We start from the raw sequence: 25438 nt of genomic DNA on the forward strand, positions 1-25438 counted from the left end.
ACCAGGCCTGTTCAGCAGCCCTCACAGATAAGGAAGGCAGCCGACCTTTGGGGAGCAAATTGCAGTGCTTTCCCACATTAGGAATGGGTGGCACTGTGATCCCCTTTATGAGTGAGGAAACTGAGGCCTCCAGAGGCTGAGCTTCACTGAGGTCCCTGGTGGGACTCGACACCTTGCCAGCAGCTTGATTTGCCTTGGTCGCTTGACTTGGAGCTGTCTGCTGGCCCAGGGGTTTCTATAGAGCACTCAGCAAAGCCCTGGGTCCTGCTGAGATATGTCAGGGGTACTACAGGCATCAGGTGAGGCCCAGGCTCACCCCAACCAGGACCAGGCTCTGAGGTTAAAATGGCAGCTGGAATAATTTTGAACCATCATAGGAAATACCTGTTCAGGCAAGAATCATCAGTGGAGACTAGATCTAGAGGGAAATTTTGATGAGATGCAACACATTTATGAATGGTCCTTTTTTTTTTCTAAGGCCACACTATGTGGAATGTGAGATCTTACTTCCCTGACCAGGATCGAACCAGTGGCCCCAGCAATGGAAGCACAGAGTCTTCATCACTGGACCACCAGGGAAGTCCTGTGCATGGTCTCTAAATGTCTCCCAGATTGCTTATTAGTTACAAAAGAAAAATATATAACTATACAGTAGAAAAATTAGACACTTTGGGTGATCAAAATTAACATCATCAGTGAAGGGCAGATGGAGATTGTCTCCAGATATGATATCCTGAGAAGGACCTAACATCACCTGTGCAGTTCTCTGGCTGAGACTCTATGACTTTGATCTAACTTGATGTATGAGGAAACCGCAACAAACCCCAAATGAGGACTATTCTATTAAAAAGCTGGGGAGGACTGTATTCTTCAAAAATACCCACATCATGAAAAACAGAAGCTGTGAAAACATTTCAGATTAAAGGAGACTTAAAGGGACATGTATGCAATATTCAACCCTACCCTGGAGGTAACATATGATTAAAGGTTATTAATGGGTCTAATGATAAAACCAGAAAATGAACAGTATTCTATCCATGTTAAATTTTCTGAAGTTCCTAACTGTACTACGATTAATAATAGAATATGTTTATTTTTAGGAAATACACACTGAAGTATTTAGAGGAAAGGGGCCATGGTAACTAATTCTCCAAAGTCTCCAAAAGAGAACTGTATGTCTATAACAGAAAAAAGGCACTCAAGAGATAAGCCAACAGGTCAACCTGAGTATATAGGTGTTCTTTGTAACTGTACTTATTCTTTCAATGTTTCTCTATGTTTGAAATTGTTTCCAATAAAGTTTTTAAAAACTGAAGAGTACTGTTCCCTATGATACTTAGCCCTCAGGCTGTAGAAATGTGTTAGTGGAAGGGGTGAGACTGTAAGGCCAGACCAAGTTTAGCGAAGATGGAGCATTGTGAGAAGGCGAGCCCCCCCAGCTTAGCCTATGAGAAGGGGGCCCTGGAACAGAGTTTGGAGGACTGGGGATGCCCTCATCAACCACCAACTATCCTCTGCTTCCATGAGGCCCTGGAGCTGGTCTCCACATCAACAAACAGGCTTGTGGCAGAGAAGTTCCATAAAAAGGGATTTATTGCCAAACTTCAAGAAAGGCGCTTCATAAGCAGAAGACATGGAATGCCATCCTCCTCCGGGAGGCCAGCCAGGCAGCCCCTGCATATTCCGGACCCTCCTCCTCTCCCCTGGAAGCTGGCGTCCCCCGTGGGTCCAGGCTGCCAAGGCACAGGCACTCCATAGGAACCAATGGCATCAAGCCACTGAGGTGACCCCAGAGCTGCTTGCTCAGCCTGGTCACTTATCAGAGCAGGAAACTGCGGCTCTAGTCCCAGGAAGGAGGTGATTTGGTGAATGCCTCACCCAGCCCAGGTGGCTGGTGAGGGAAGGCTGTTCCCCAAAGACTGCAGGGGCTACATGAAGGTGGGCCCCTGGTGACATTCTTGCTCTCATACTGGAGACATATGGAGAGACGGGTGGACCTTGATCTAATCTGATGTATGAGGAAACCTCATACAGGCTAGGTCTGGGAGCCCAATCTGTTCAAGGAGTGTGGTTCAAGGAGGCCAATGGGGGCTCACGAGTCATGACATTGCTGCTCGCCCACATGCCTGCCCAGTCAGGCCACAGAGTGGATACGTGCCCCTCCTGATACCTGCCACTACCCTCAAGAACCAAACAGAAGCAGCGTAAAGAAGGCAGGGACCTGCACCTGCAGCCTCAGTGGGCATGACTAGTGGCTGGGGGTGGGGCGATAGGCAGGAAAGCCAAAGCACGCAGCTGTGAGCTTCCCTCTCTTTCAGAAAACAAAAGTGCACTTGCAGAAACCCCTGAGCAGGCCTGTCAGAAGCTGCTCCTACTCCCACAGGCCCCAGGGAGCGGCTGTGGCCCTCAGAGCCTCCGCACCTTACAAACCCTGCCCTCAGTCCAGCCGCTGCAGCAGGACAGAGACCGGATGTGCTCTGGAGCCAGAGATGATATTGCAGGGAAAGGGTAGGGACAGAACGGACCAGGAAAGGGACAGGAGATAAAGCTCCTTCCACAAGGAAGTTCAGGAGAAGCAGTCCATGTGGAGCCGGAGCCACGGGAGGAGGGGAAAGGGGAGAGGAAAGTGATTTCAGGCCCAACAGCTCCGGTCAGCATTTGAAGAAATAACTGAGATACTGGACCCATCTGGGTTGAGAAGGAACCAAGGAGACCCAGATATAAATCCCATCTGGGAAGCACAGAAGTTGGGGCAGCTTCACTCCTGAATGTTGATTTATAATGAATTACATACATGATTTTCTGATGCTGACATCAGGTTCACCTGAACAGGAATGTGCAAGGCTGGACCCAAGCTGGTCCAGGGGCAGGGACAAGACTATGAGACCCTTCGAGTTCCTCCTCCACCCTGGAATCCACCAAGCCCGGCTCACCAGAGGGGAAGGCCTGCAGAATTGGAAACGGGCCCAGGGAAGGGCCACATAGCTAATGGCTTTCTCACACAGATGCCTCCCACCTGCCTTCAGAGGCCCCAGCTGGGATCCAGGTCACAGTCAACTGAAGGTCAAACCTCTGGTCTAGACCCGAGGCCCCAGCCACTTCTGGGAAGAGGTGGGTAGGGTGGGTCAGTTATGGCTTGAAGCTGCCTCCGCCATGAGGCTCTGCCTGGGAACATCTGGCCATGGAGGCTGCAGGGGGGCTCAGCTGTGCTCTATTCAGAAGTCAGGAATGTAAACTATTGAGGGCGGGAAGTAGACATGATGCCGCCCCCAGAAACCCCGAGCACTGTGCCAAGGCCCTGGGGCTGTTCGGAACCACCACACAAGCACAGACGTCCCGAGTGTGTGCTCCCAGCCCAAGCCCAGAACCGGAGGCCCAGCCAGACAGCAGCCCTGGGCGCTACCTGGCACCTCTGGCCAGGGCAGGGAGGGAAGGATCCCAGGAGTCTCTACAGGTCCTGGCCAAACCCCGACATGCCTGATGGCCCTTCTACAGCCTGAAGAAGCACATTTCTCGGCAGGGCTGGGCTCTGAGGGACTAAGCCGGCCAGCAGGGAACGTCCCTGGCCCGGCAGGCCCTAGGGTGCGCTTCTCCTGTAGAGGGTCACCAGCTCCCTCCTCTTCTCCCGGAGCCCAGGTGCTTCCTGGTTCATCTCTTCCAGATCCCTGATCTCCTGAAGGACCTGGGTGGCCTGTCTCAGCTGCTCCACAGCCTGGCTGAGCAACGTCTCGGCGTTCACGGAGGCGGACTCACCGCCCAGCACCTTGTTCAACAGTTTCTCTGTCTTTTCCGAGGCCACCTTCACCTCCAGCTGAGCCCGATGCAGCTGCTCCCCAGGCTGCCTCCGACGTCGGGGGCCTTCCCCCAGCAGGTCCCCCAAGGAGGAGCAGCGGGGATGGAGCTGAGGTTGCGGGTCCCAGGGGGGCAGGGCGGTGGATGTTGTTGCAACCTTTGGGGGAGTTCCTGGGGGGCCTGCAGCCTGGGTTGACTGGAGGGGCTCAGGACTGTCATCCACACCATTCACTGAGACCTCTGCTGGGCTTGGAGCAGACGCCTCAGAGGCCCCAGGACTCTTAGCTGGCCCAGAAGCCTCCACGCCACTCATGGACGCTTTCAGTTTCTCTGATAAGATCTTGGGCGGGGGGGTAGGGGGCTTCCCACCCTCCCTGGGCCCAGCCTCAGAAGTCTCAGCACCCTGCACCTGGGGCAGTTCTGCACTCTGAGAGTCAGGGGCCTCCTCAGGGCTGGGGTTCTCCCAGCTCACCTTCAACTTGTCAGGCAGGATCCTGTTGGGGGGCTGCTCAGAGTCACTGTCCTCCACCACTGGAGTCTCCGAGTCTTCTCGGCTTTCAGGGTGGGCCTCCGAGCTTGCTGGGACAGGGGCAGGGGCGCTCTGCCCCACAGGGGTCTCCATTCTGTCACCAGAACTGCTGGTCTCAGGTGCTGGGGAAGGCTTGGCAGGAGGCATGGGCGGCCGAGGTGTCTCCCGCGGCTGGGCTGCATCAACATCGTTACTAGGGGCTAACACTGGTGGCCCGCTGTCCGGAACATCGAGGTCCAGACGTGAAAGCCCATCAGATGCGGCATTGGCTACCTGCAAGGGCAGGACATGGCATCAACTTGGATGACCGGCCACTGGGTCAGCTGTGCCCACCTACAAGAGTACTCAAGTCCTCTCATCCAGGCTTCCCATGCCCCTGGCCTCCCACGCCGTCCATGCCCTTTGCTCTGGCTTCCAAAGCCACCTGATTAGTAGCTAAAGTGATTCTCTGATGAATCCTCTCATCTCTCTCACCTCCATAAAATTCCTGATTTTGGAATCACAGGCCAGGAAGCCAGAACCAAGGTGTCCTCTTGGGCCTCAGCCTGGCTTCTTCCAGCTTGTGTAACAGGCTGCTCTTTTGAAAGGCAACTGTGCTGGCCTGGGTGGCAGGGAACATGGTTTCCAGCCCTATTTCAGCCCCCCTAGTTGGCTGTAGGCCTTGGGAGGGTCCCTTCTCTGCAGCCACCCACCCAGCAGGCGACAGGATCAGATCTCACACACGAGTCTCCTGCATCACCCTGCGTTCACTCGCTGTGGAGACTTCTGTCCGGCCTGCCAGCCCTCTGGGCCAGAGCTCTCCAGCCTTCCCCTGCCCAGCTGCTCAGCAGCCAGTGCCCATTCTCCTCATGTCATCACACGTGGCCCCAGACATGGGCAGCCCAAGACCACAGCTGACCGCCAGAGGAGAACAGCTGCACCCAACAGGCAGCTGTCCCCACCTGGCCCCAGGGGCCCACAGGGACACCCAGCAGCCCCAAGGTCATGGGGACAACTCCTCAGAGGGCCTGGAGCAGGACTGGGCAGGAGGCCCCTCACGGTCTTCACTCCCTTTCACACGCAAAGGGTGACCAGGCCTATACGTGTCCTCAGTCACGGGACGTGAGTCCCTCCCTAAATTCTTCTCAGAGGGTCCCCCTTTCCAAGGCTGGCCCTCCCCATAGCTCCCAGGCTTCCTCCCTCAGACATGCCTTTCCTCTCTGGCTGCTTCAGTCACTCCCTCTGCAGGATGTTTTCCCTCAGTGGATAGACATGAACAGGCTGTCTCATCTCAAAAGCAAACCATCCAATGACCTAGACCCCCTTCTGTCTCCCTCCTTCCCCGCCACGGTCTCCATCGCACCAGCACCCCCAGCTCTGGGCGCCATGACAGCCCAAAGCCTACTCCTTCTCTGAGAAAATGTGCTGGAATCATCACCATCTGCCTTTTCGCCAGTCCTGCCCCATGACTTGTGGCTGCCAACCTGGCTGATGACCCATGGTCCAGGGCCCTTGTCTCTGGATGCACCCCTCTCAGGCTTCCTCTTCCTGGGCTCCCTGTGCCCCTCATTCCGCAAAGGTAACATTTGCTGAGGTTCTTTCCTGTCCTCCAAGGTCTGAGGAAGGACTCCTCCCTTCCCCCTCCCCTGACCATAACTTCTCCCCAATTCCTTGTGTCTAGGGCCTCCTTGTGTCCTTCCCCCTCCCACGCCCGGGTCTCCTGGCATGTGGGCACTCTGACAACTGTCCGTGTCCACTCTGCCTCCCTGAGCCCTGAATTCAGTCACAAGCCCAGGTGGCTCTTGCTGCCCAGTGTCTCTCCACTGGCCCCTCCCTTTACACCCCTCCTGGAGCCTGGAGGCCCTACCTCTGCCTTTATTTCCTGGCCCCTGCCTTTCCCTGCATCAACCCAACCAATACTACCCAGGGCCTCCAACTGACATCTGGAACACACCCTTCCATCCATCCTGCCCCCAAGACCTCCACAATTTCCTCCCCCACCCCGCCTTCCCACACCATCTCCAGTCAAAGGGACGGAGCACACCTACAACTCCTCTGCTGGGGCCTCAAACTCCCACCATTCCTTACACCCAGGACCTCCCTCACTCCAAGTCTTCCCACTGAAACCCTTCCTGTGCTTCAAGGGTCAGCTCAGCCTGATGCCAAGAGTGCTTAGGAACAAGGTAGACCCCGAGCCCGCTGCCCCCTAAGCAGCTGGGTCCAGGCTCAACTGACCCCCAACCCTTGCAAGCTGGGGGCAAGGCCTTACCTCCTTCAGGTGGACTCTCGTAGGGGGCCGGCGCCGCTGGTCCCTACGTACACGGTCCCGTGTCACATGCTCCAGGACACAGCTCTTATCCACCTTGACCTGGGAACAAGGAAACTGTGTCAGTCCCCACCCAGCCTTGGGGAGGGGAAGAAATGCCCAGGAGATGATCTGACCCAGAGGTGGGGTCTGCACCTCCTCCTTGCTTGACAGGGTCAAGTGCCCCACACTGTCTCTCTGAGGCCTCTCCCTGCATCCAGGTCTCTGCTTTTCTAACCCTGTCTCTACACGGCCTTTGTCGTTTCTCTGCAACCTAAGGCTCTCCCTCTTCTGCAGCTGCCCTCTGTGCCCCAGTTTTCCTGCCCAAACGCAGGCTATCAGCCCTCACTTCTCAGTCCACTTCAAATATATAAGCAGCCCTGTGGCTGTTTTTGTGCCTAGCTGAGGGGAGTGGGGAGGAGACAGCCCATGATCCCCTAGTACCTGGCTTCCAGAAAAAGCCTTCCTTGGCCCCAGTCACTCTCCCAGGACCCCTGAGGATCCTGAAAGAAAGCTCAAGAAAGACCAGCGAGACTACTCCCCCTGGGTCGGGAAGCCTGGAGGGCACCCTCTCTGAGGGTGAGGAATGTGGGCAAGGAGTAGCCAGGAAGCCACAGGGAGAGTCATGTGGGAAATCCAGACTGAATCCCAGTGCAGCTGGTCCCTGTGACAGGGGGTGTTCTAAGACTCTTCTCCCCTGACGTGAGACTCAGGCCCACCTGGGGGTCTTTGCAGTGCAGCAGCTGGTCCTGCTCCATCAAGGCTGTCAGCCAAGGCCATGCTCCTGTGGCCTCCAACATCCTCTCCCATGAAACAGGGACACTTTACCAAACGAGTGAAGGGCTGAATATGACACAGTCACATAAGACGTGACCTGGGAGCCATGGCTGCCAGTAAGGGAACCTGGGTGTTAAGACGGAACTTGCCTGGGAGAATTCGTTCCCCATCAACCTCAGTCTTCCGCAATCCAAGGGGTCACTCTAGGTGGCCCCCAGGTCCATTTTAGCCCAAATATCTATGAATCCATAATGTCAAAGATAAACCCTCCCTAGGAGATCTGGCCCGTGGGACACCTTTCCTGCTCAGAGCCTGATCACGGCCCTACTGGCATCACCACTTCAGACAGGAGGCTGGATTGCCACTGCAGACAGGTAAGGAGGGCCTGGCCTAGAGCCAGCCAAGCTCGGACTTCACAGCCCAACTGAAGAGTGAGCTGTCAGGCTCTCAGCTCACCCCAGACCTCTCTGCCCTGGGCCCACCTGCTGTTATGGCTGGATCTGGGTTGGAAAGGAAGCATGGTTGCAACCAGTTAAATTCTACCCATGTTTTAATTTTAAAATACATACTTAAATTTCCTTACACCTCAGTTTCCCCATCTGTAATATGGGAACACAGACATTTACTTTGAAGTGTGTTGTGAGGATTAAATGAGGGAATAACAGCAGGTGCTCCAGTGTTTGTAGCAGTGACATAATCAAGGGGTTGTCTGGGGTGGGGGGCAGGGTCCACTCTGAGATCACACGTGGAGGGAAAAGAGACCCAGAGCAGTCCAGAAGACTGCATCGCACCTCATCGAAAGCCTTGTTCTTGCCTCGGTTGATTCCTTCGTTGAGGGCTTTGATCCAGGACTCCTTCTCCTCCCCACTGGGTGCCTGGAATTTGATGTCACTGACCTGCAACAGGCATGGGTGTGAAGGATGGCAGACATTTATAAGGGTTCACACTTGGCGTCTTAGGGAAACTTCCCACCACAGCCTGAAGTCTACCTTCCCACAGCTGGTCAGGAGCAAAGCAAAATGACCCCCATATCAGGCCTCACACGGGGGCTCCAGAGCAAGGGAGGAAACAGACCCATCAGAGAAGAGGCCTCTCCATGTATACAGCCGCCAGGGATTTGGATTCAAATCGGCCTTGCCCAGACCTGTTCTCACCCTCTGTGACTCCCCCAGACTGCAGCCTGACCTCTGAGATTTCGCTATGAAGTAGGAATATAGGCTCAGTCTACATCTGCCAGACTGAGTACAACGGCACAGGCGACAGGCGTGAGGGGTGGTCATCAGAGAAGGCCTACCAGAACAAGGACACCTACAGCTGCCCAGGGGCCCCACACCCAGTTCTGGCCAAGTGAAAAGTCCCAGGGTCTCCGTTCTGGCCTTGAGTCATGAACTGAAAGAGAGAAAGAGCCTTAGGGGGCCCATTTCAGCCCCCTCATCATATAGATGAGGCTCATCAGGGAGACGGGACTTGGCCAAGGCAGCCTGAAGTAACCCCATGGCTCAGCCTCACATCCCCCCTCACCCCACCCCATGCCACAGGTCCCTTCCCACCTTAGGCAGGAGCTCCAAGCTCCTACATTAGAATCAGAGGCAGCTCAGAGAGGCCCCTCCTGGCCAGCCCCCAAGGTCAGACAGGAAACAGTGGAAGGAGTGAAGCCACTCAGACTGAGGAGCTGCCTTCCGTGGCGGACACAGCAGTAGGGCCCCTGAGCCGGACAGACCAGCACTCACAGCTGGCTGACTCTGCACTTCAGGGAGCTGTGAAGATCAATGATGTAGCAAAGCGTTAAACGTGGAAGTGGGTACAGACAAGAGTGCTCAGTCATAGGAACTGTCATCATTTCTCTCCTGCACAAAACAGTCCTAGTTTCTTTCTCTGGAAAAAGGGATGCCACTGCCTGCTACAAGCCAATGCTGAGGGAACTGAACACCCTGGTGACTCGGTAAAGAATCCGCCTGCCAATGCAGGTAATGCAGGTTCGATCCCTGGGTCAGGAGGATCCCCTGGAGGAGGAAATGGCAACTCACTGGGAAATCCCATGGACAGGGAAGCCCGGTTCACTACAGTCCATGGGGTCACACAAGAGATGGGCAAGACTTAGCAACTAAATAATAACAAAGCCAGGACCTGGCACATAGTGGGTATTCAGTAAGTAGTTGCTGAATGAACAGCTCATCAATGAATGAGCTGGCCCTTGGTTCCAGTTTTGGGGCCTCTCCCCACTCTCTGACCTCGAGATGCCCTAGTTCTTTGTCGGGCAGGTCACCAGCTGCCCATCCCGGCCCGGGTATTGGATCGTGCCTTCCCTCCTGCCGTTCTCCTGGTTATGTAACAACGGCCCGCCTGGCCCCCTCAGCATCCTCTTATATAACTTCCTCCTGGCTGCCTCTGAGTTCTCCTCATACAGGGCCCTGGTCCCACCCACCTCCCCACGCCAGGCACAGCCAAATGCTCATTTGCATGACCAGGGTAAATTCGATCCTGGCAGGAGATCGGCAGCTAAGTCGGAAACCCCAGGGCACCTTGGCAACTGCCTCAGCCCAGCCATCAGGGCTGCTCGGGGCTCAGGAAGGGACAGCACTGCATCTGAGCTCTGAAAGGGCCCGCTCAACCCTTTGATGGGGTTTGCAAGTACGGGGGCCCCAGGCAGCCCATCAGCCCAGCTACTGTCCCTGCTTGCAGCCCGAGTCAGTGGGGTGGGGCCTCTGCCTGGTGCAGGACTTAGCATCCCAGACAGCTTGAGAAGCATACACTTGAACTCAGAAAAAGATGCAGCAAGAGTGGGGCAGAGAATGAGCACTGACCGAGGAGTCAACATCAGAGTTCTAGTCCCACTAACCTGCAATGAGAACTGCAAGGGTCTCTTTACTAATTGGGGCCTCAATGGGACAAAAAATCCAACCACTGCACCCAACCCAAACTGTAACTCTTTCCCATTGGCCAGCCCACCTAAGCAGGCTCGGGGGAGTGTGCCGGCCCAGGGGTTCCCAAGGAGAAGGAATACGAAGTTATACAGGACCCAGCCCCACCCTAAGGAACCCAGTAATCCTGCTTGAATGAGCTAGGCATCAGAATAGAGACAGATAGAAGGGTGATCAGAATAGGGACAGAAGATCAAGAAGGTGCTCCTCTTGCCCCACCCCCACCCCACATCCTGAAGAGCCACAGGCTGCACAGATGGTCCCTCCCCAAGCCTTCCCAAGAAGCCCCAGGGCACAGGCCCCGCCAGGAGTTCACCGCCAGGAGTTCACAAGCTAACAGGACTGGACACAGAGAAGGCCCACTTGGCTGGGAGAGGGGGGAGGACAAAATGGCAGAGAGGAAAGAAGTGGGAGGGGGAGAGAGGAGGCAGGAAAGAGGAAAGGGCCAAGCTGGCTGAAACCAGTAGGGCAGCAAGGCCCAGCAGAGGCCACCCTGCTTCCTGGCAGCGTCTGCCTGTGACCTCATGGCAGGGGTGTGGGGACGGGGAGGCAGGAGGGAGAGGGGCATGCAAGACACTGGAGTCTTTGTTTATTTGATTAGAGGGAAAAAAAGGCGGCCTCAGGACCAGACAGCCGGGGTCATGTGACCTCCTGGCCAGCCTGTGGCCTCACTAAGGATGGGAACACCCAAGGCGATAGGAGAGGAGGGTGAAAGGGTGCGGGGGAGCTGGGGGCGGGGGAGCGGTGCTCTGTGCAGTCCACCATCTGATCTCTGGAGAGCCCCCACTCTCTGTGTGAGCTCCTGGGGTACCAAGGGTCGGGGTCCCTTGAGCTGAAACAAGGGTGGGCTATGTTCCCACTACCCAGTAGCCCCCACCAATCACGCCACAGCCCCAACTCCCCAACTCACTGTCCTGTTCCTAGAGTCACCCAGAGCCAACCTGAACTCCTGGCTTCACTGGGGGATGAAAGGGAGGGTGTTGGCAGAAGCAGCTGAGAACACAGCTGCACAAACAGGCCGCTTACTCGGAAGGTGATGTCCCACCCTGAGTGGGGCCCGAACCACCTAGCCCACCATCAGCTGGTTCTCAGAGAAACGAGGTGGTCCACAGAACGGCACTGGCAGAGGACAGAGATGCGAGACCCCTCTGCCTACATCCACAGGCGCTCACCGAGGGACACGCAGACGCAGACAACCCCTGGGCCAGGCGAGCGCTCTCCTGCACACAGAGGTGCACACATGGGCCTCAGGCACACAGGCCAAGCTTCCCACACAGCACACTCTCCACGTCTCCCAAACACACACACACACACAAATACAGCACCACTCAGAGGGAAAATGCGCCTCCAGAACAGGGTAGGGGTTCTAGGGCCTGAAAAACCAAAATATGGCTGCTCTCCCCATCTTCCTCATGGAACCCTAAGCAGCAGAAGTCAAGTGAAACCTGCCCCTGACCTTGGCACAACCCCATCCCTGAGATCAGAGCTCCATGCTTCCTTGCTCCCACCTACCACTGAGTGGGACAGAAGGTTATTGAGTCAAGCCATCATGGTCTCCCCCCGGGGACCATAGAGGACTGGGCTCCTGGCCCTTAAAGCTATGAAAGAATCAGAATGGCCTGGGGCAAGCCCAGACCAGGACCCAGCTTCTGTGACTCAGCCCCTCTCTGCGAGGCTCCACATGATGAGCAGAAGCTGGGGCGAGGCACGGCCCAGCTGCAGATGGGCGCAAGCTGGCGAGCAGCACTGTGTACACCAGCCTCCAAGCTGATCTCCCTCCTGACATCTGTGAAATTCTGCCACATGGCAACACCCACCCAGACTCCCTGCCAGAGATGAGGGGTACAAACAGCGAACTCTGTCCATGTACACAGCCTGTCCCAGGGAATGAACCTCTCAGGCAAGAGACTTCCTCCAGTTTTAGCCAAGAAAGGACAACGCAAAAGGAAGAAGGCTGGAGCTGTGGGTCTGAGCATTGAAGCTAGGATGGAAGGTAGGAGGGGTGGCCCACCCAAGAAGGCCTGGGATGAAGGAAGGGTGTGGTTGCCTGACTCTGGCAGGGTGCCGAGGTCTGGTGGGGTGAAGACCTCATCCCTACCCTTCCTGCCTCAGCCCCTGGCCTCCTGTGTCCAGGCGGTGGGAGAATGCCAAGGGCCCACCTCCCAAAGACTACTTTCCAACTACAGCCCCCAGGGCCTAGAAGCGGAGACGAGAGTGGAGCTCTCAGCCGAGCCCTAAACGCACCTCCTATCAACCAGGGACTGGGAGGCTCCAAGACAAAAACAAGCCAAAAGTCCCACCACAGCAGAACCTGGGTCTGAGCCTCCGCCACACTGAACAGAGACCCGTCAGGCTTGCATCCTGGGGCCCAGACTGTTTCAAGAACCTTCCAGGGTGACCTTCCCCAGCAGACCCTGGCCTGGAGGGAGGTCAGCCAGCAGCGGGCTCAGCCCTACCTTGTTCCCCGGGGACCGCAGCAGGATAAAGCGATGCTTCCGCTTGAGGAGGGCACGAAGGTCCTGGCACTTCTCATAGCTGCCCAGCTCCACTGTCTCCACACACTTCTGCTCATCCTGGGGAGGGAGACAGAGGGAACACAGTAAGCGCCAGATGCTCCTAGACCCTCAAACACCCAGGCCCGCCCCAGAGCCTGATCCCACTCAATGAGGGCATTGCTTGGTCAGAGGGGGCCCTGGGGCTGCCAATCAACCACCAAGAGGTGGCATTCAGACCCGGCAAGTAGACGATGTTCAGTCCACACTGGTTGGAAGGATGTCCTCAAAGCTCTCCATCCATATAAGAAATGGGCTCTCAGCACAAAGGTAGGTAGCAGGATTGATTCAGATATGCCTAAGGCCAAAGGAGGAAACAGGCGAAGCTGGAAGAGCTTAGGCAAGTGTGCCTGGGAGTCCGTGCAGGCCCAGAAGCCAGGCAGAGATCAGTGCAAGAGGTGGCCTGGAAGGAGGAGCAAGTTGAAAGGAAAAAAAGGCTTTCCAGGTAGAGCCACAGAGAGAAGCTGTTTGGGGCTATAAGACCTGACTTCACCACAGTGATCCGGAGTTGACTTCCCCACTGGGCATCTTCCTCTTCTGACCCTTCACCTGGGGTGAGAGGCCACTCTCCGTGGCCAGCACAACAGACAGGGCAAGAGTTCCTTCAAGAGCATCCCAAGCCTGCCACCATGAGGATTCATCACTAGTAGGGCTGGTGGCCAAACAGCGACCAGTCTCTTCTTGGCCACTTCTGGACACTGCCTGGGCCACCTTCCCTCACGCCAGCCCTGGCTCTTGAGTGTATTCTCCTCCTGGGCTCCACTCGCCAGGGGCCTCTCCAGCAAGTGGCCTGGGACATGCTCCTCCCTCAGTGGTGGTCAGCTGCTTCCTATTCTGGGGAAGACCAGGCTGAGGCCGCTTCCTCAGTGTGCCACACTCTCCCCCTGGAGACTCCAGGGAAGCAGTTGCATGCCCTGGGAGACTGGCTGGCAAGTGAAGTCAACTCTTGCTGTTGACACCATGCAGAGCCAGCAAGAGCATCCAACCAGGGACCACTTCAGGGCTCCGCAGTTTTGGGTGGAATATCTGGGAGGGAGGCAGTTGACTTGATTCTTTGCAGAGGATATACCCCAATTTCCCTCCATGATAATTCTCACCTACTAAGAAACCCTGACACTTAGCAAGCCCTTTTGCTTCCCTGATTTTCCAGAGTCCCTCAAGCACCCTGAAATCCTAGAATCCCAGGATTTGCCTCATTTTATAGAGAAAAAGACCCACTCCAGTGTTCTTGCCTGGAGAATCCCAGGGATGGCGGAGCCGGGTGGGCCGCCGTCTATGGGGTCGCACAGAGTCTGACACGACTGAAGCAACTTAGCAGCAGCAGCAGCAGCATAGAAAAAAAGAATGAGACCTGAAGGCAAAGGGAACTGCCCTAGGGCACAGACCCAAATATGGGCTTCCTCAGTGGCTCAGCAGTAAAGAATCCACCTCCAATGCAGGAGACACAGGAAATGCGGGTTTGACCTTGGGTCAGGAAAATCCTCTGGAAGAGGACATGGCACCCACTCTAGTATTCTTGCCAGGAAAATCCCATGGACTGAGGAGCCTGGCAGGTGACAATCCATAGGATCACAAAAGAGTCAGACATGACTGAGCAACCTACCACACATAGACCCAAACATAGGAGCAGTGTCAAATGGAAACACACATCCTCTGACTTTCAAGCCAGAACCCGTTTAGTACACCACACTCCTTCCAGCCAGAGCCAGAGGCTGGACAGTGGCCCTAGCAGCAGGTTGCTCTGCACCAGTGGTCCTCCAGGTGTGGTACCTGGGCCAGCAGCAGTCGCATCACCTGGGGACTTGTCAGAAATGCTCATCCTCAAGCCCCCACCCTATTGAATCACAATCTTGGGGGAATGGGCCAGCAATCTGAGTTTTAACAAGCCCTCCAGGTGATTCTGGTATTCGTAAAAGCTTGCAAACCTCTGCCCTACACCAGAGATTCTCAACCTTGGTGGCACCTGGTAGCTTTAAAAATCCCCATGCCCAGGCAACATCCCAGACCAATTACATTAGGATCCCTGGAGGACAGAGCCCAGACATTAGTATTTCCCAAAGCAGATGACTGTACAGCTAAGGTTTGTAACCACTGACATACTCTCTCTTCAGCCCCTCAGGGAAAGGGCAATAGGTAGCCAGGGTGACCCCTGTCTCTCCCATCTAGATTCAAACAAGTATCTTTTCCCATTCCTGCCTCCATGCACCTCTTTCCAATCCTTAGTCTTCAATCCATTGCATGTGTCCGCACTTAACAAAAGGCTGGTAAAATCCACCTGCTCCAGGAAGCCACCCTGCTTTCCCACACAAGCCTGAGCCCCAGTACTCTCTCTCCTCTGACATTCCCCATCTGCAGGCGTCTTACTAGGCGCTAGGGACACGCTGTCATGGGGAAGGACATCCTAACTCCCTGGAGCCACCTCTCTCCACCTCTGTTGCCTGTGTCTCCTTTCTGTTCCCCTGCCACTGCCCTATAAGGAACGGCGCTCCAGAGGAAAAGTTTGCTAAACTGAATGCCTGACTCAGAGCAAGACTCCAGGTTTCTTCCCTCCGATCCCAGAGAGAGATCCTCACCTACCTACCCCATGTGCACAGGCCTCCCCACACTGGGAAGATAACTGGGCCAAACACACCCTCCTCTGTCTGGAAACAAAAGGTCAGTCCATCTCCACCACCCAGTTCCCCACTGCTGCCTGACCTGGGTCTCCTCTCAACCTGAATCGCTGAATCATCTGGCCCTTCTGCAGCTCAGAAAAATCGGATAATCCAGCAGGCACTGGGCGGGGACAACACTTTTGGAATGTCAGCCTCACTGACAGCAAAGAAACAGCCAAGAGTCATTCGCACTCGCCTGGTTCCTTACATCAGAAAGGGGAATTGAACGTTTCTCAATTCCCTCTCCTGTGCCAAGTTCCCCCACCCCCGAATACTAAGTTCTTGAAACCGCCTTGAGGTTTTTAATAGTGTTTTTTTTTTTAAAGCGTGATTTAGACTTTTCGTGTTTAGGGGATGTGAAATCCTTCCTGCTTCCCAGACGCGCCCAGATGTAGAGAGGTGGCCCAGGACAAGGCTGGCAGCACCTGACGAGCTGACAGCTGGGGGCCTGTCATCAATTCTTATGGTAGCTGGAACTGGAGGAGGCTGTGACAGCCCCCTTTACTTGTAAAAATAGCCCCCTGCAGCCACCACAGCATATCCTGATTTGGTGGCAATGCAGAACGTCTGGGGACTGTCTGCACAATTCACCCCCTTGGCCTTCTCTGGCTGTTTCTCTGACACCCCAGCTCCACAAGCCTGGGGACTCAGCCAGGAAAGGTGAAGTGCATCTCAAAGGCAGCTCCTCCAAATGCCTAGGTCTCTCTTGGCCTGGGACAAGGACGAATTGACCAGGTCAGCCTGAGGCACACCAACAGGGGCTGATGGGGAACAGGCAGGATCCCCCTTCCCCTGCCCCCAGCCCAGTTCTTCCCCACATACCCATTGGTCAGAGGCACACAGCAGCAGCCCTCTTACAGCCTCAACCCCAAAACACAAAGAGCATTCCCAAGTAAAGACCACCTTTTCGCCTTAGGTCTTTACCCAGAACTTTATCAACACTTACTCGACACACAACTTCCACATGCTGGGTTGTCTAAATTCCACACCTTCCAAAAGGAAAAGGGGCACGAGTCTGAAGTGGAAAGATGCGGGGACTGTGAGAGGCATGAGGACAGCAAAAGAGGCAACCGGAAGGTTGATGTTAAAGGAGAAAGAAAAGCTGAAAAGTACAGTCCGGCAGTAGGAACAGCTGGCTCACCAGTGACTGAGTCACTAAGGAAGACTGTTTAGGCCAGCATCTTCTGCTGAAGCAGGCAGACAAGAATATCCAACATGTTTTAGAGCAGCGGTCCCCAAACTTTTGGTCACCAGGAAACTATTTTGTGGAAGATCACTTTTCCGTGGAGCAGGGGTGGGAGGACGGTTTTGGGGTGATTCAAACACGTTTCGTTTATGTGCACTTTATTTCTAATCTAATGCTGCCTCTGACCCGACAGAGGTACTGGTCCTTGACCTGAACGTTGGGGCACCCCTGTTTTAGAGGACTTCCATAAAAAACAAGTTTTAGAGTTTACTTGCTGGCATAGCTGGATGGAGAGCTCCCTGACTTTGGGTCTAGATCTGACCTTCTTTCACTGAGATGCTGAACAGGATCTGGCCACCCTGGGCCTCAGGATCCTCCTCTGTAGCATGTGACATGATGGCTGCTCTTCAGGGACTGTCGTGAGCATCGTCCAAGAAGTTGCTGTGAAGTTGCTCAGTCGTGTCCGACTCTTTGCAACCTCATGGACTGTAGCCCACCATGCTCCTCCGTCCATGGAATTTTCCAGGCAAGAGTACTGGAGTGGGTTGCCATTTCCTTCTCCAGGGGATCTTCCCGACCCAGGGATCGAACCCCGGTCTTCCGCATTGCAGGCAGACGCTTTACCATCTGAGCTACCAGGGAAGCCCATAGTCCAAGAGGGGTAGGCAAGATCGCCAAACAAGAATGAGAAGTAAGTATTATTTCTACTCTCATTACTGAGTCGAGCACGCTTCAGTTTTCTGGAAACTTCACGTAAGTGGAACCTAGCCCTGGGACAGCGAGCTGCAGAGTAGGTGGCCAGCTGAGGAGACGCACGCATCCCTATCCACATACACCTCAAAGAGCCCTCACCTGGAAGCCCTACACTTACACTTTGAGGTACCGCCCTTGTACTGCACAGGCCCAGAGAAAACCAGGCACTTGCCCAAGGTTGCACAGCACATCCAAAGTGAAACAATGGTCCAGGATCCCTTTCTGGCCTGGGCTGCCCTCACTTGGCTCCCCAACGCAGAACACTCAGACTCAGGAGCAGGCCTGTCCTTACCTCATTCTCGTAGACCAGCAACTGGGCCTGGCAGAGGAGCAGGTAGCGGTCCTTCCAGAGCCCTAGGAAGCCCCCGCTGCTCTTCTTGATCCAGCCAGCCTTGTCCGCCGTCTGCGCGCTCCGAGGCTTCTGGCCCCCCTCCTTCACACCCTATAACAGAGCATTCGGACACACCATGAGGGCTGCTGCCCGGAGGCCACACGGAGATGTACCCCTCTGCTGGCTATCACCTCACGTGAATTTCCGCCCCCCAATCCCTGAGGCAGTTACTCTCAATCCAGTATCAGAGATGGCAATAACAACAGCAGCCACAATAATAACCACAGGCACCATATATTGAGTCACTGTATTATGTTTTACACAAACTGCCTAATTTAACCCATGCAACTACCCTCCTAGATGGTAGCATCCTCATCCACATATCACTGCAGACTGAAGCTCCGACAGGGGAGGTGACTTACCAGAGTCACACCACTGGAAGGACAAAATCAGAATTCACACTGGGCCTCTGACCTCACATTCCCCTCCACTATTCTGCTCCCCGTGTATTCATTCAACCACGTCAACACCAGAGATAAACACACGAACAAGTGTGAAATGCTATGAAGCAATCAGTGAGAGTGAAGTGAAGAGGAGGGAGTGAGACAGGATGGTGGGGGACCTGGTTCAGGTCAGGGTGGCAGAGGCCTCTCAGAGAAAAGGATGTTCAAGCAGGATCAGAAGGATGGGAGGAGGCAGGCAGGCAGAGTGCTAATCTTCCTCCTCACCCCTGCCTTTCCAGAGAGCCCTCTCGGCAGCCCCTGCGTCCGGCCCCAAAGCAGGAGATTCCACTGCCCTCATCCATGCCCCAGGTCAGGACTTTAGCGCAGCCGCCCCACCTGACGAGGGCTGCCTTCAACCAAAGGCAGGTACAGGAGGTAAACTCAAACCCTTCTCGAGGACATAGCAGCCACCCTGGAGCCTTCAGGCCAGTCACTGACATCTCGTGTCTCTTGGTTACCCACCTAGGTAGCTGGGTGCCAGGTATATGCCTACCAGGTGGGGCCCAATTCACATTTAGTACCCAGCACCCAGTACTGTTTCTTTACACCTAATGGGTGCTTGAGAAAGACCTGTGAAATGAAAATAAAAATACACCCAGTTTGCTAACCACTTTGCTTCAGTGACTGGTACCCACAGTGCTGAGTGTGAAGGGGAGGGTGGAGGAGAAGGGGCTAAGAGCATGTCAGAATCTACAGGATGCTAGAAGGAAATCAGCACTGACTAATTTTGACTACTTTATAATTTACATAAAGCTTAAAAAGGCGGGCTCCAGTTAAAAGGAGCACATCTCTCCCCAGAGATATCCTGTGGCCACCGATGCTTTTAGAAGGACAAGTCCAGAGAGAAGAGTGGTGAGCTGTCAGGAGTGGGGCAGGGCATGGCCTCCCTGAGCTCCATCACAGCAGGGAACCCCCAGTCTGGTCCTTACTGTGGCCCCCTCCCCCACTGCGTTACACACGCCACTGGTCAGGAGTCTGAGCTTTGAAGCCCAAGCCACACAGACCAGAGGCAAGTCACATGATCTCTCTGAGCCTCAGTTTCTTCATTGGTGACATGGTGATATTTACAAAAGTTGCAAGGACTGTAACTCTGTGAGGCTGGGGATTTTTGTTTTGTTTACTGTTGTATCCCTAGTGGCTAGACAGTGTCTGGTACACAGTAGGTGCTCAATACATGTTTGTTGCTAAATAAAAAGATACAACATATAAAGCAATGCCTAGGACCCCTAAACTTAGTCAATGGCAGCTGTCATTGTTACTGTTGTCACTGCCTTTCCCTCTGCCTCTCAGGGACCCTGTCCCTGCCTGGTTCAGAATTCAAGACAAGACCTATCTGGGCTCAGCTGCTGGGCCTCAATGCCCCCAGGAGCTCCAGGAATATGAGGTGCCCCCTAAAGATCTCTCTCTAACTTATAGATGGTAAGAGAAATGGAGAAGTGGAATGGTCCCAAATGGTTCCCGGAGGGAGAATGAGGAAGTGAGAGGTTTGCTGACAGGCTAGTTATGAGCCACCCTGATCAGGAAAAAGGACTATGGGGCCCTTTGACAAGAAGTGGGGCTCTAGCATCCTACTATGCACCCAAAGCCCCACCCTCATCACTTGTGTTCAGCCCTGTGGGCTGTGTGACCCATTGAGACCTTCTCCACTCAGGGAGCCCTGCAAGCTGGCCTAGGCCCAGGGCTGGAGGGGAAGAAGTGGGACAAGGGAAATCCCACCCCCACATTTGACATGTCACACCCCTCCATTAGCAACTACAGCAGCTGGTCACCCCCCCACCCCCACCCTGCCTGCAGACTTAGGCTTCTCTTACACAAGACTGCAGAGCAGCAGCCCAGATCTCCCACCTCTGAGCTCCAAGCTTGCCTCCTGTTTCCAGGGGCCCACTCACGACCCCATGGGATCTCACAGCCCCTCTACTTGTGACCTCTCCTGCCTGCCTCACCCACAGCCTGAGATGTGAAAACTTCCTGCCAGCTGGAAGCTCCGGGGGCAAGGCTGGAAGCTTGTGTCCTGATGCATCCTCTTTGCAGGTAGCAGAGCAGCGTCCAGTGACTGCCATGATTGTATGAGCCAGAAGCAAGTCCAGAGCCTTCAGGGATGTGGATATCAGCATGGGGCTGAGACAAGGCACTCGGGGATGCGGGTGACAACTGAGGGACTGGAGGTGGTACAAACCCAAGCCCATAGGTGGGTCTCCTGGCCAGGAATCAGTCACAGCAGATACCAGCAGACAGGCCTGGCTGGAGGTCAGAGTCCCGCTACCCTTCACCCAGTCCCTCTCCTGCCTCTCAGACACTCTCCCACCAGGAGGCTGGCTATCTATGCCCCAGTAAGTTTTAATAAGCGGGCCCTCCCCTTGGTAGGGCTCAGAGGGGAGGTTTTGTCCTGCTCACCCCAGTTTCTTGGCCTCCTCTCTCATTGACCAGCTGACCACTCTTCTTCCTGTTTCGCCCTCTCTTCTCCCACCCATCCTCACTCAAGCCCCTCCCCATGCCCACCGTGAGCAGCTTCTGAGGCACCCCTGGGCTCCAGCCTGGCTCTGCTTTGCCTGAAAGGGGAGGGTCTCTGGGTCATTTGTTTAAAAAAAAAAAAAGGAAAAGATACCAGGTCAGCCCAGCCCTGTGCACAGAAAGGAGCCATGCCAGGGAGAGACAGACCAGCAGAAAAGAACTTGCTGGCACCTCACATCACAGAAAGCTTGGGATAATGACCTTTGCTCTTGGACTGGACTAAACCCCATGATGCTCTGACCAAACTCTGTTAAGAACCTACCATGTCAGAGCCCTGTGATGGGGCAATCAGAGAGAGGAAGCACAGGCTCTGCGTGGGGAACTTCCAGTCCGATGGGCACAACACAGACCCCGCACAAGGGAAACCCCCAGTCTGGGGGCTGGGTGGGCACCCTCTGCTTGAGAGGATCCCAGTCCGTTGGGAGGGCTCCAGCACCTACCCAGACGGGTACCCAGTCTTGGCTCTCTGGTAGGGCAAGGGCTTGGGGTTAGTTTGGGAAGCCCTTGCAGAAGGAAGAGTTTTGGTAGGATTGTGAGGAAGGAGACACATATCTTGGCCCAGAGAAGGGCATCAAAGACCCTACATTCTCAACCCCTTCACTACAAGATGAGAAATTGCAGGCCAGAAAGAGTCGAAGATTAGCTCAAGGTCCCAAAACCCGTACTGGGACAGGCCACTGCCCTGCCACTCTCTAGATGGGTAAGGGCAAAGGAGCAGCCTGGTGCCACTGGAGGCCAAGCCAGGGAAAGGCATGGCTGAGAGGAGGGGGCAGAACCCCAGGGCGGAGACAGGAAAGCCTGAGCCCAATTGCAACAATAACTTCACACTGATCACTGCAGCTTTCAAAGCTTTTGTACATAAACCATCATATTTCTGGACTGCCCACCTCCTTCATTTTACAGATGGGGAAACTATGGCCCTGGGAACACAGATGGACAGACGCCTAGTGGACCCGCATTTCCGCACCAAACCTCAACCTGATGAAACTACCATCCTATTATATGGAGGAGGTAACTGAGGGGCCTTGGCACCAGTGTGCCTGGGGAAGAAGTTCAAAGCTAGGGGGAGAAATAAAGGAGCCATTTGGGAGTGAGGTGAGGAGGCCAGCCTGGGGTCATGGGGCAGAGAAGGTGACTACAATCTAAGCAGTGTTTAAGAGAAAGGAGGATGGGTACTGAGGCCTGGAGAAACAAGAGGAAGTGGTGGGGAGAAGAAATGGGAGGAAAAGAGGGATGCCAAAGGAGGGGTAGAGAACAGGGAGCCCCTGGTCATGTGGGGAGGTGGTGGGCAAAGCCGATATCCTAGGTATGCAGGGAGCTTTTGGCATCTGGGAGTTAGTAAATGGCAATGTTAGAGACTCAAGACCAGAGGAGTAGAGGGCTGGGTTGACCACCAGACAAGCCATTGGACGAGGAGGCCCCAGGAGAACTTCCCTTAATTGAGGGGGGTGCGGTGGCCAGAGCAGCTCGGAGATCGAGTAGTCCTGTCCCACATCCTCTGGGAGAAGAGGAGAGGAAGAAGCCCAGGCCTCATAGCAAGGGTAAGGGAGCCCCACCCCTGTCAGCAAGAAACCACAGCAAATCATAGTGGCCTGACTGTGCCCCCTATTTCCACCCACTCTGAGAGAAGGGGCTACAATCAAGACCCGGGGAGGAGACCAGGCCCAATATTTTATAGAAGAGGAAATGCAGGCTTAGAGGGGAAGTGACTTATCTACCATCCCACAGAAGTGCAGGGCCTGGCCTGAGGGAACTTGGACAGATACCGCAGCTGCTCCGGGACAGTGTTCCCAGGAAGCAGGGAGATGAGCACGGATGGGGACACAGGCAGTCTGGTCCCCAGCTGGCCAGGGTTGCCCCAAGAGTGAAGGTTTCATTTTTCCTCCCCACCTATCCAGGCAAAGACACAGCCCCTCCCCTCGGTATGGGAGGGGCAGAAGCTGAGACCCCCTTGGGGGACCAGAAGCAAAATCCTCTAGTCTCAGCAGGCCCCTCCCTAGTTTATTCATTCCACAGTCACACATTAAGGGCTGGCAGTGTGCCTGGAAGAGGGGGCTACTGAGAGAACTGAGTTTGCAAGTAAAGGGCGGGGGTCACAGAGTGCTTGACCACACTCCAGACCATGAAGGTCCTGAGGGGAATGAGGGAGGCTCAAGGACCACTGCTGGTCCAGCTGTCCAGCTCCTCCAGGGAATCAGCCCTCCAGGGATGTGAGGATGGCAGGGGCAGGGATCAGCCCTGATCAGGGCCTGACACCTAATCAGGGAAGAAGCTGGACCCACCAGGGATAAAGGACCTACAGGGATTTAGGGGAGAAAACACAACTTCTCCAGTCCTCCAGCCACCAGACAGGGTCACAGCCTCAAGATTCCTTGAGACAAGGACTCCAGAACCCACAGACCCACAACACAACACACACACACACACACACACACACACACACACACACACACTGTGCCCTTTTAGGATCCGACGTGGACAGCACAGGGAGTCAGTGATAACAAGGGCTCGAGCCCAGCGACTCAGGCTACTTTCAGCAAGTCATCAAACTCACCGGAGCCTCAGTCTCCCCATCTGTCCAATGGGAACAACCAGCACCACCATGACCACAGTTGGTGGGAGAAGACAGAAATAATGAAGGAGAACGGGTCTGTGATCCCTTACTCCCGCTCCCGCCTCATCTCATTGGGCCTAGGCTCTGCCTGGGGGATTGGCGTGGACAGGGTGGGTGGGGGTGTCCGGAGACCCGCCGCAGGAGAGGGGCTGGCTGGAACAAGGGCCTGAGCCAGGCACCCCAACCTCCGCAAGAGTCTCAAAGACCCTAGCCCAGGCCCCCCGACTGGCCCGGCCCTCACCTCCTCTTCCATGACGAGTCCGCTGAGGTCCGGCTGCTCGACCGCTCGGCCGCTCACTCCCGGCGCCGCGCGATCTCCGATACCTCCATCAACCGCCGGCCGGGCGGCGGCTCTGCGCGTTCTGTCCCGCTGGCTGCCGGGGGCCCAAGAAACTTCGGGGGGGGCGGGGCCGAGGGCGGGGAGAGGCTTCCGGGGGCCGGGGGCGGGGTCCAGGGAGGGGACTAGAGGGGCCTGAAGGCCCCGGTCTGGGCGGGAAACTGGGACCGGGGCCGGGCCGAGGGAGGAGCCTGGGCGGGGCCCGGAGGGGGCTTGGGACTTGGATGGAGGAACCCGAGCTGGAGGAAGACAGAGGGGACCGAGCGGAGAGGTTTCCCCGACCCGCGGAAGGACAGGGACTGGAAAGGAATAAGGGGTGCGGGGGACCGGCAGGGGGAGGGAGAGGGGGAGGGGGCTTCCGGCCAGAGGCGGAGTCGAGGAGAACGGGCGGGGTCCGAGGGCGGGGCCGGGGTGGGGCAGGACCGAGCGAGCCCCCGAGGTGCTGACTGCTCCTGCCTTTGAGATCTCCTGACCGAGTGGGCTGCAGTTGCCAGACTGGGCTAACCGGCCTGGGCGGCCCAGAAATGGGGGCAATCAAGAGATTCCTTCTTTTCTCCCTGACCCTGGGGTAGTGGCAACGACTGGTCCTCCTCCCCGGAATCTCGTGGTAGGGCGGCGCCTGGAGCTCGGATCCCAAGAGAGTCGTATAACGGGAAGACCTGGGGTTGGGACTCTGGACTCCCGCGTCCCTTTGCGGGTGGAGGTCTGCCTCTGGCTCTCAGGGCCAGAGGTCCTGAGAGGGCCACAGGTCCCCAAATCAGTGTTCTGCCCTCGCTGGGCATTGCTCAGGGCTATCCACCTCTCTAATTCCTGTATCTGAGGGGTCCCCCACCCCCATCCAGCAGTGAATCTTGCAGCCTTGACAACCTTGCTGGGAAGTGAAATGTAAGGATAATGGTGTTAGACCTTGTGCCCTAACTTTACACTTAGAGAAACAGAGATCTACAGAGAAAAGGTGACTGGCTATATCCCAACCTCCAGCACCTTTACACATGCACGCAGGCGCGCACGCTCGCGCGCGTGCACACACACACACACACACCTCTTCCCTCTTAGCTCTCTGGGTCAACCCTGCCTAATGCCTCTGCAGGAAGAATTAAGCGTGAGTGGAACCAATGGTGACCTCCTTTGGCTCTGGCCGCCATAGCAGCAGCTGTGCTAGTTGACCCAGCTCCCCTTTCACTGCCTTCTACTGGCCCTCAGACTTCCAAGGCACTTCCAGCCAGCATGGAAAAGGGCATCCTGGAGCTCCAGGACCAAAGGGAAGGAAGATGGGGGTCATACTTTTTCTTCACACCTATGCCTGGGTTCCTTCATCTAAAGGGATAAAGAAAATCCAGCTTGGGGAAACAGAGACAGCCAGTGTTCATGGCTGCTGCTGCTGCTGCTAAGTCGCTTCAGTCGTGTCTGACTCTGTGCGACCCCATAGACGGCAGCCCACCAGGCTCCCCCGTCCCTGGGATTCTCCAGGCAAGAACACTGGAGTGGGTTGCCACTACACCTCTTAAAGCCTCCACATGGTATAAGTCCCTCAACCTGCAGAACTGTGTACCCAATGCCTGAGGACTCAGAAGGTCCTGTATCTAGAAACTCAGGTTCCATTTGCCTGAGATCAGAGACCCTGGGGAATTCATGTGGTTGCACAGAAGCAACTCATGGTGGGGGTGGAGTGGGAGTGAGGTCAGTTCTGAAAT

At 55.5% G+C, this 25438-nt stretch overlaps 1 protein-coding gene across 1 annotated transcript; it reads right to left on the reverse strand.

The window, feature by feature from the left end:
• Positions 1 to 1575: 1575 nt before the first annotated feature.
• Positions 1576 to 23764, reverse strand: PLEKHO2 (pleckstrin homology domain containing O2). The gene is made up of 6 exons (XM_055537651.1): positions 23649 to 23764; positions 17741 to 17890; positions 12760 to 12876; positions 8174 to 8278; positions 6570 to 6668; positions 1576 to 4594 (listed from the first exon to the last, which is right to left on the reverse strand). The coding sequence occupies exons 1-6, from the start codon at positions 23658 to 23660 to the stop codon at positions 3578 to 3580; spliced, it is 1500 nt and encodes a 499-aa protein (XP_055393626.1). The 5' UTR covers positions 23661 to 23764; the 3' UTR covers positions 1576 to 3577.
• Between the last annotated feature and the right edge of the window lie 1674 nt (positions 23765 to 25438).

Source organism: Bubalus kerabau, chromosome 10 (genome assembly GCF_029407905.1).
Source record: "Bubalus kerabau isolate K-KA32 ecotype Philippines breed swamp buffalo chromosome 10, PCC_UOA_SB_1v2, whole genome shotgun sequence".
Classification (NCBI taxonomy): Eukaryota; Metazoa; Chordata; class Mammalia; order Artiodactyla; family Bovidae; genus Bubalus; species Bubalus kerabau.

Excerpts from the sequence above, each read along its gene's own strand:
- PLEKHO2 (XM_055537651.1), bottom strand. Across the intron at positions 12,877-17,740 it reads TGCTGGTCTACGAGAATGAG|GATGAGCAGAAGTGTGTGGA; the intron begins GTAAGGACAGGC and ends CTCCCTCCCCAG. Across the intron at positions 6,669-8,173 it reads AGAACAAGGCTTTCGATGAG|GTCAAGGTGGATAAGAGCTG; the intron begins GTGCGATGCAGT and ends CCTTGTTCCCAG.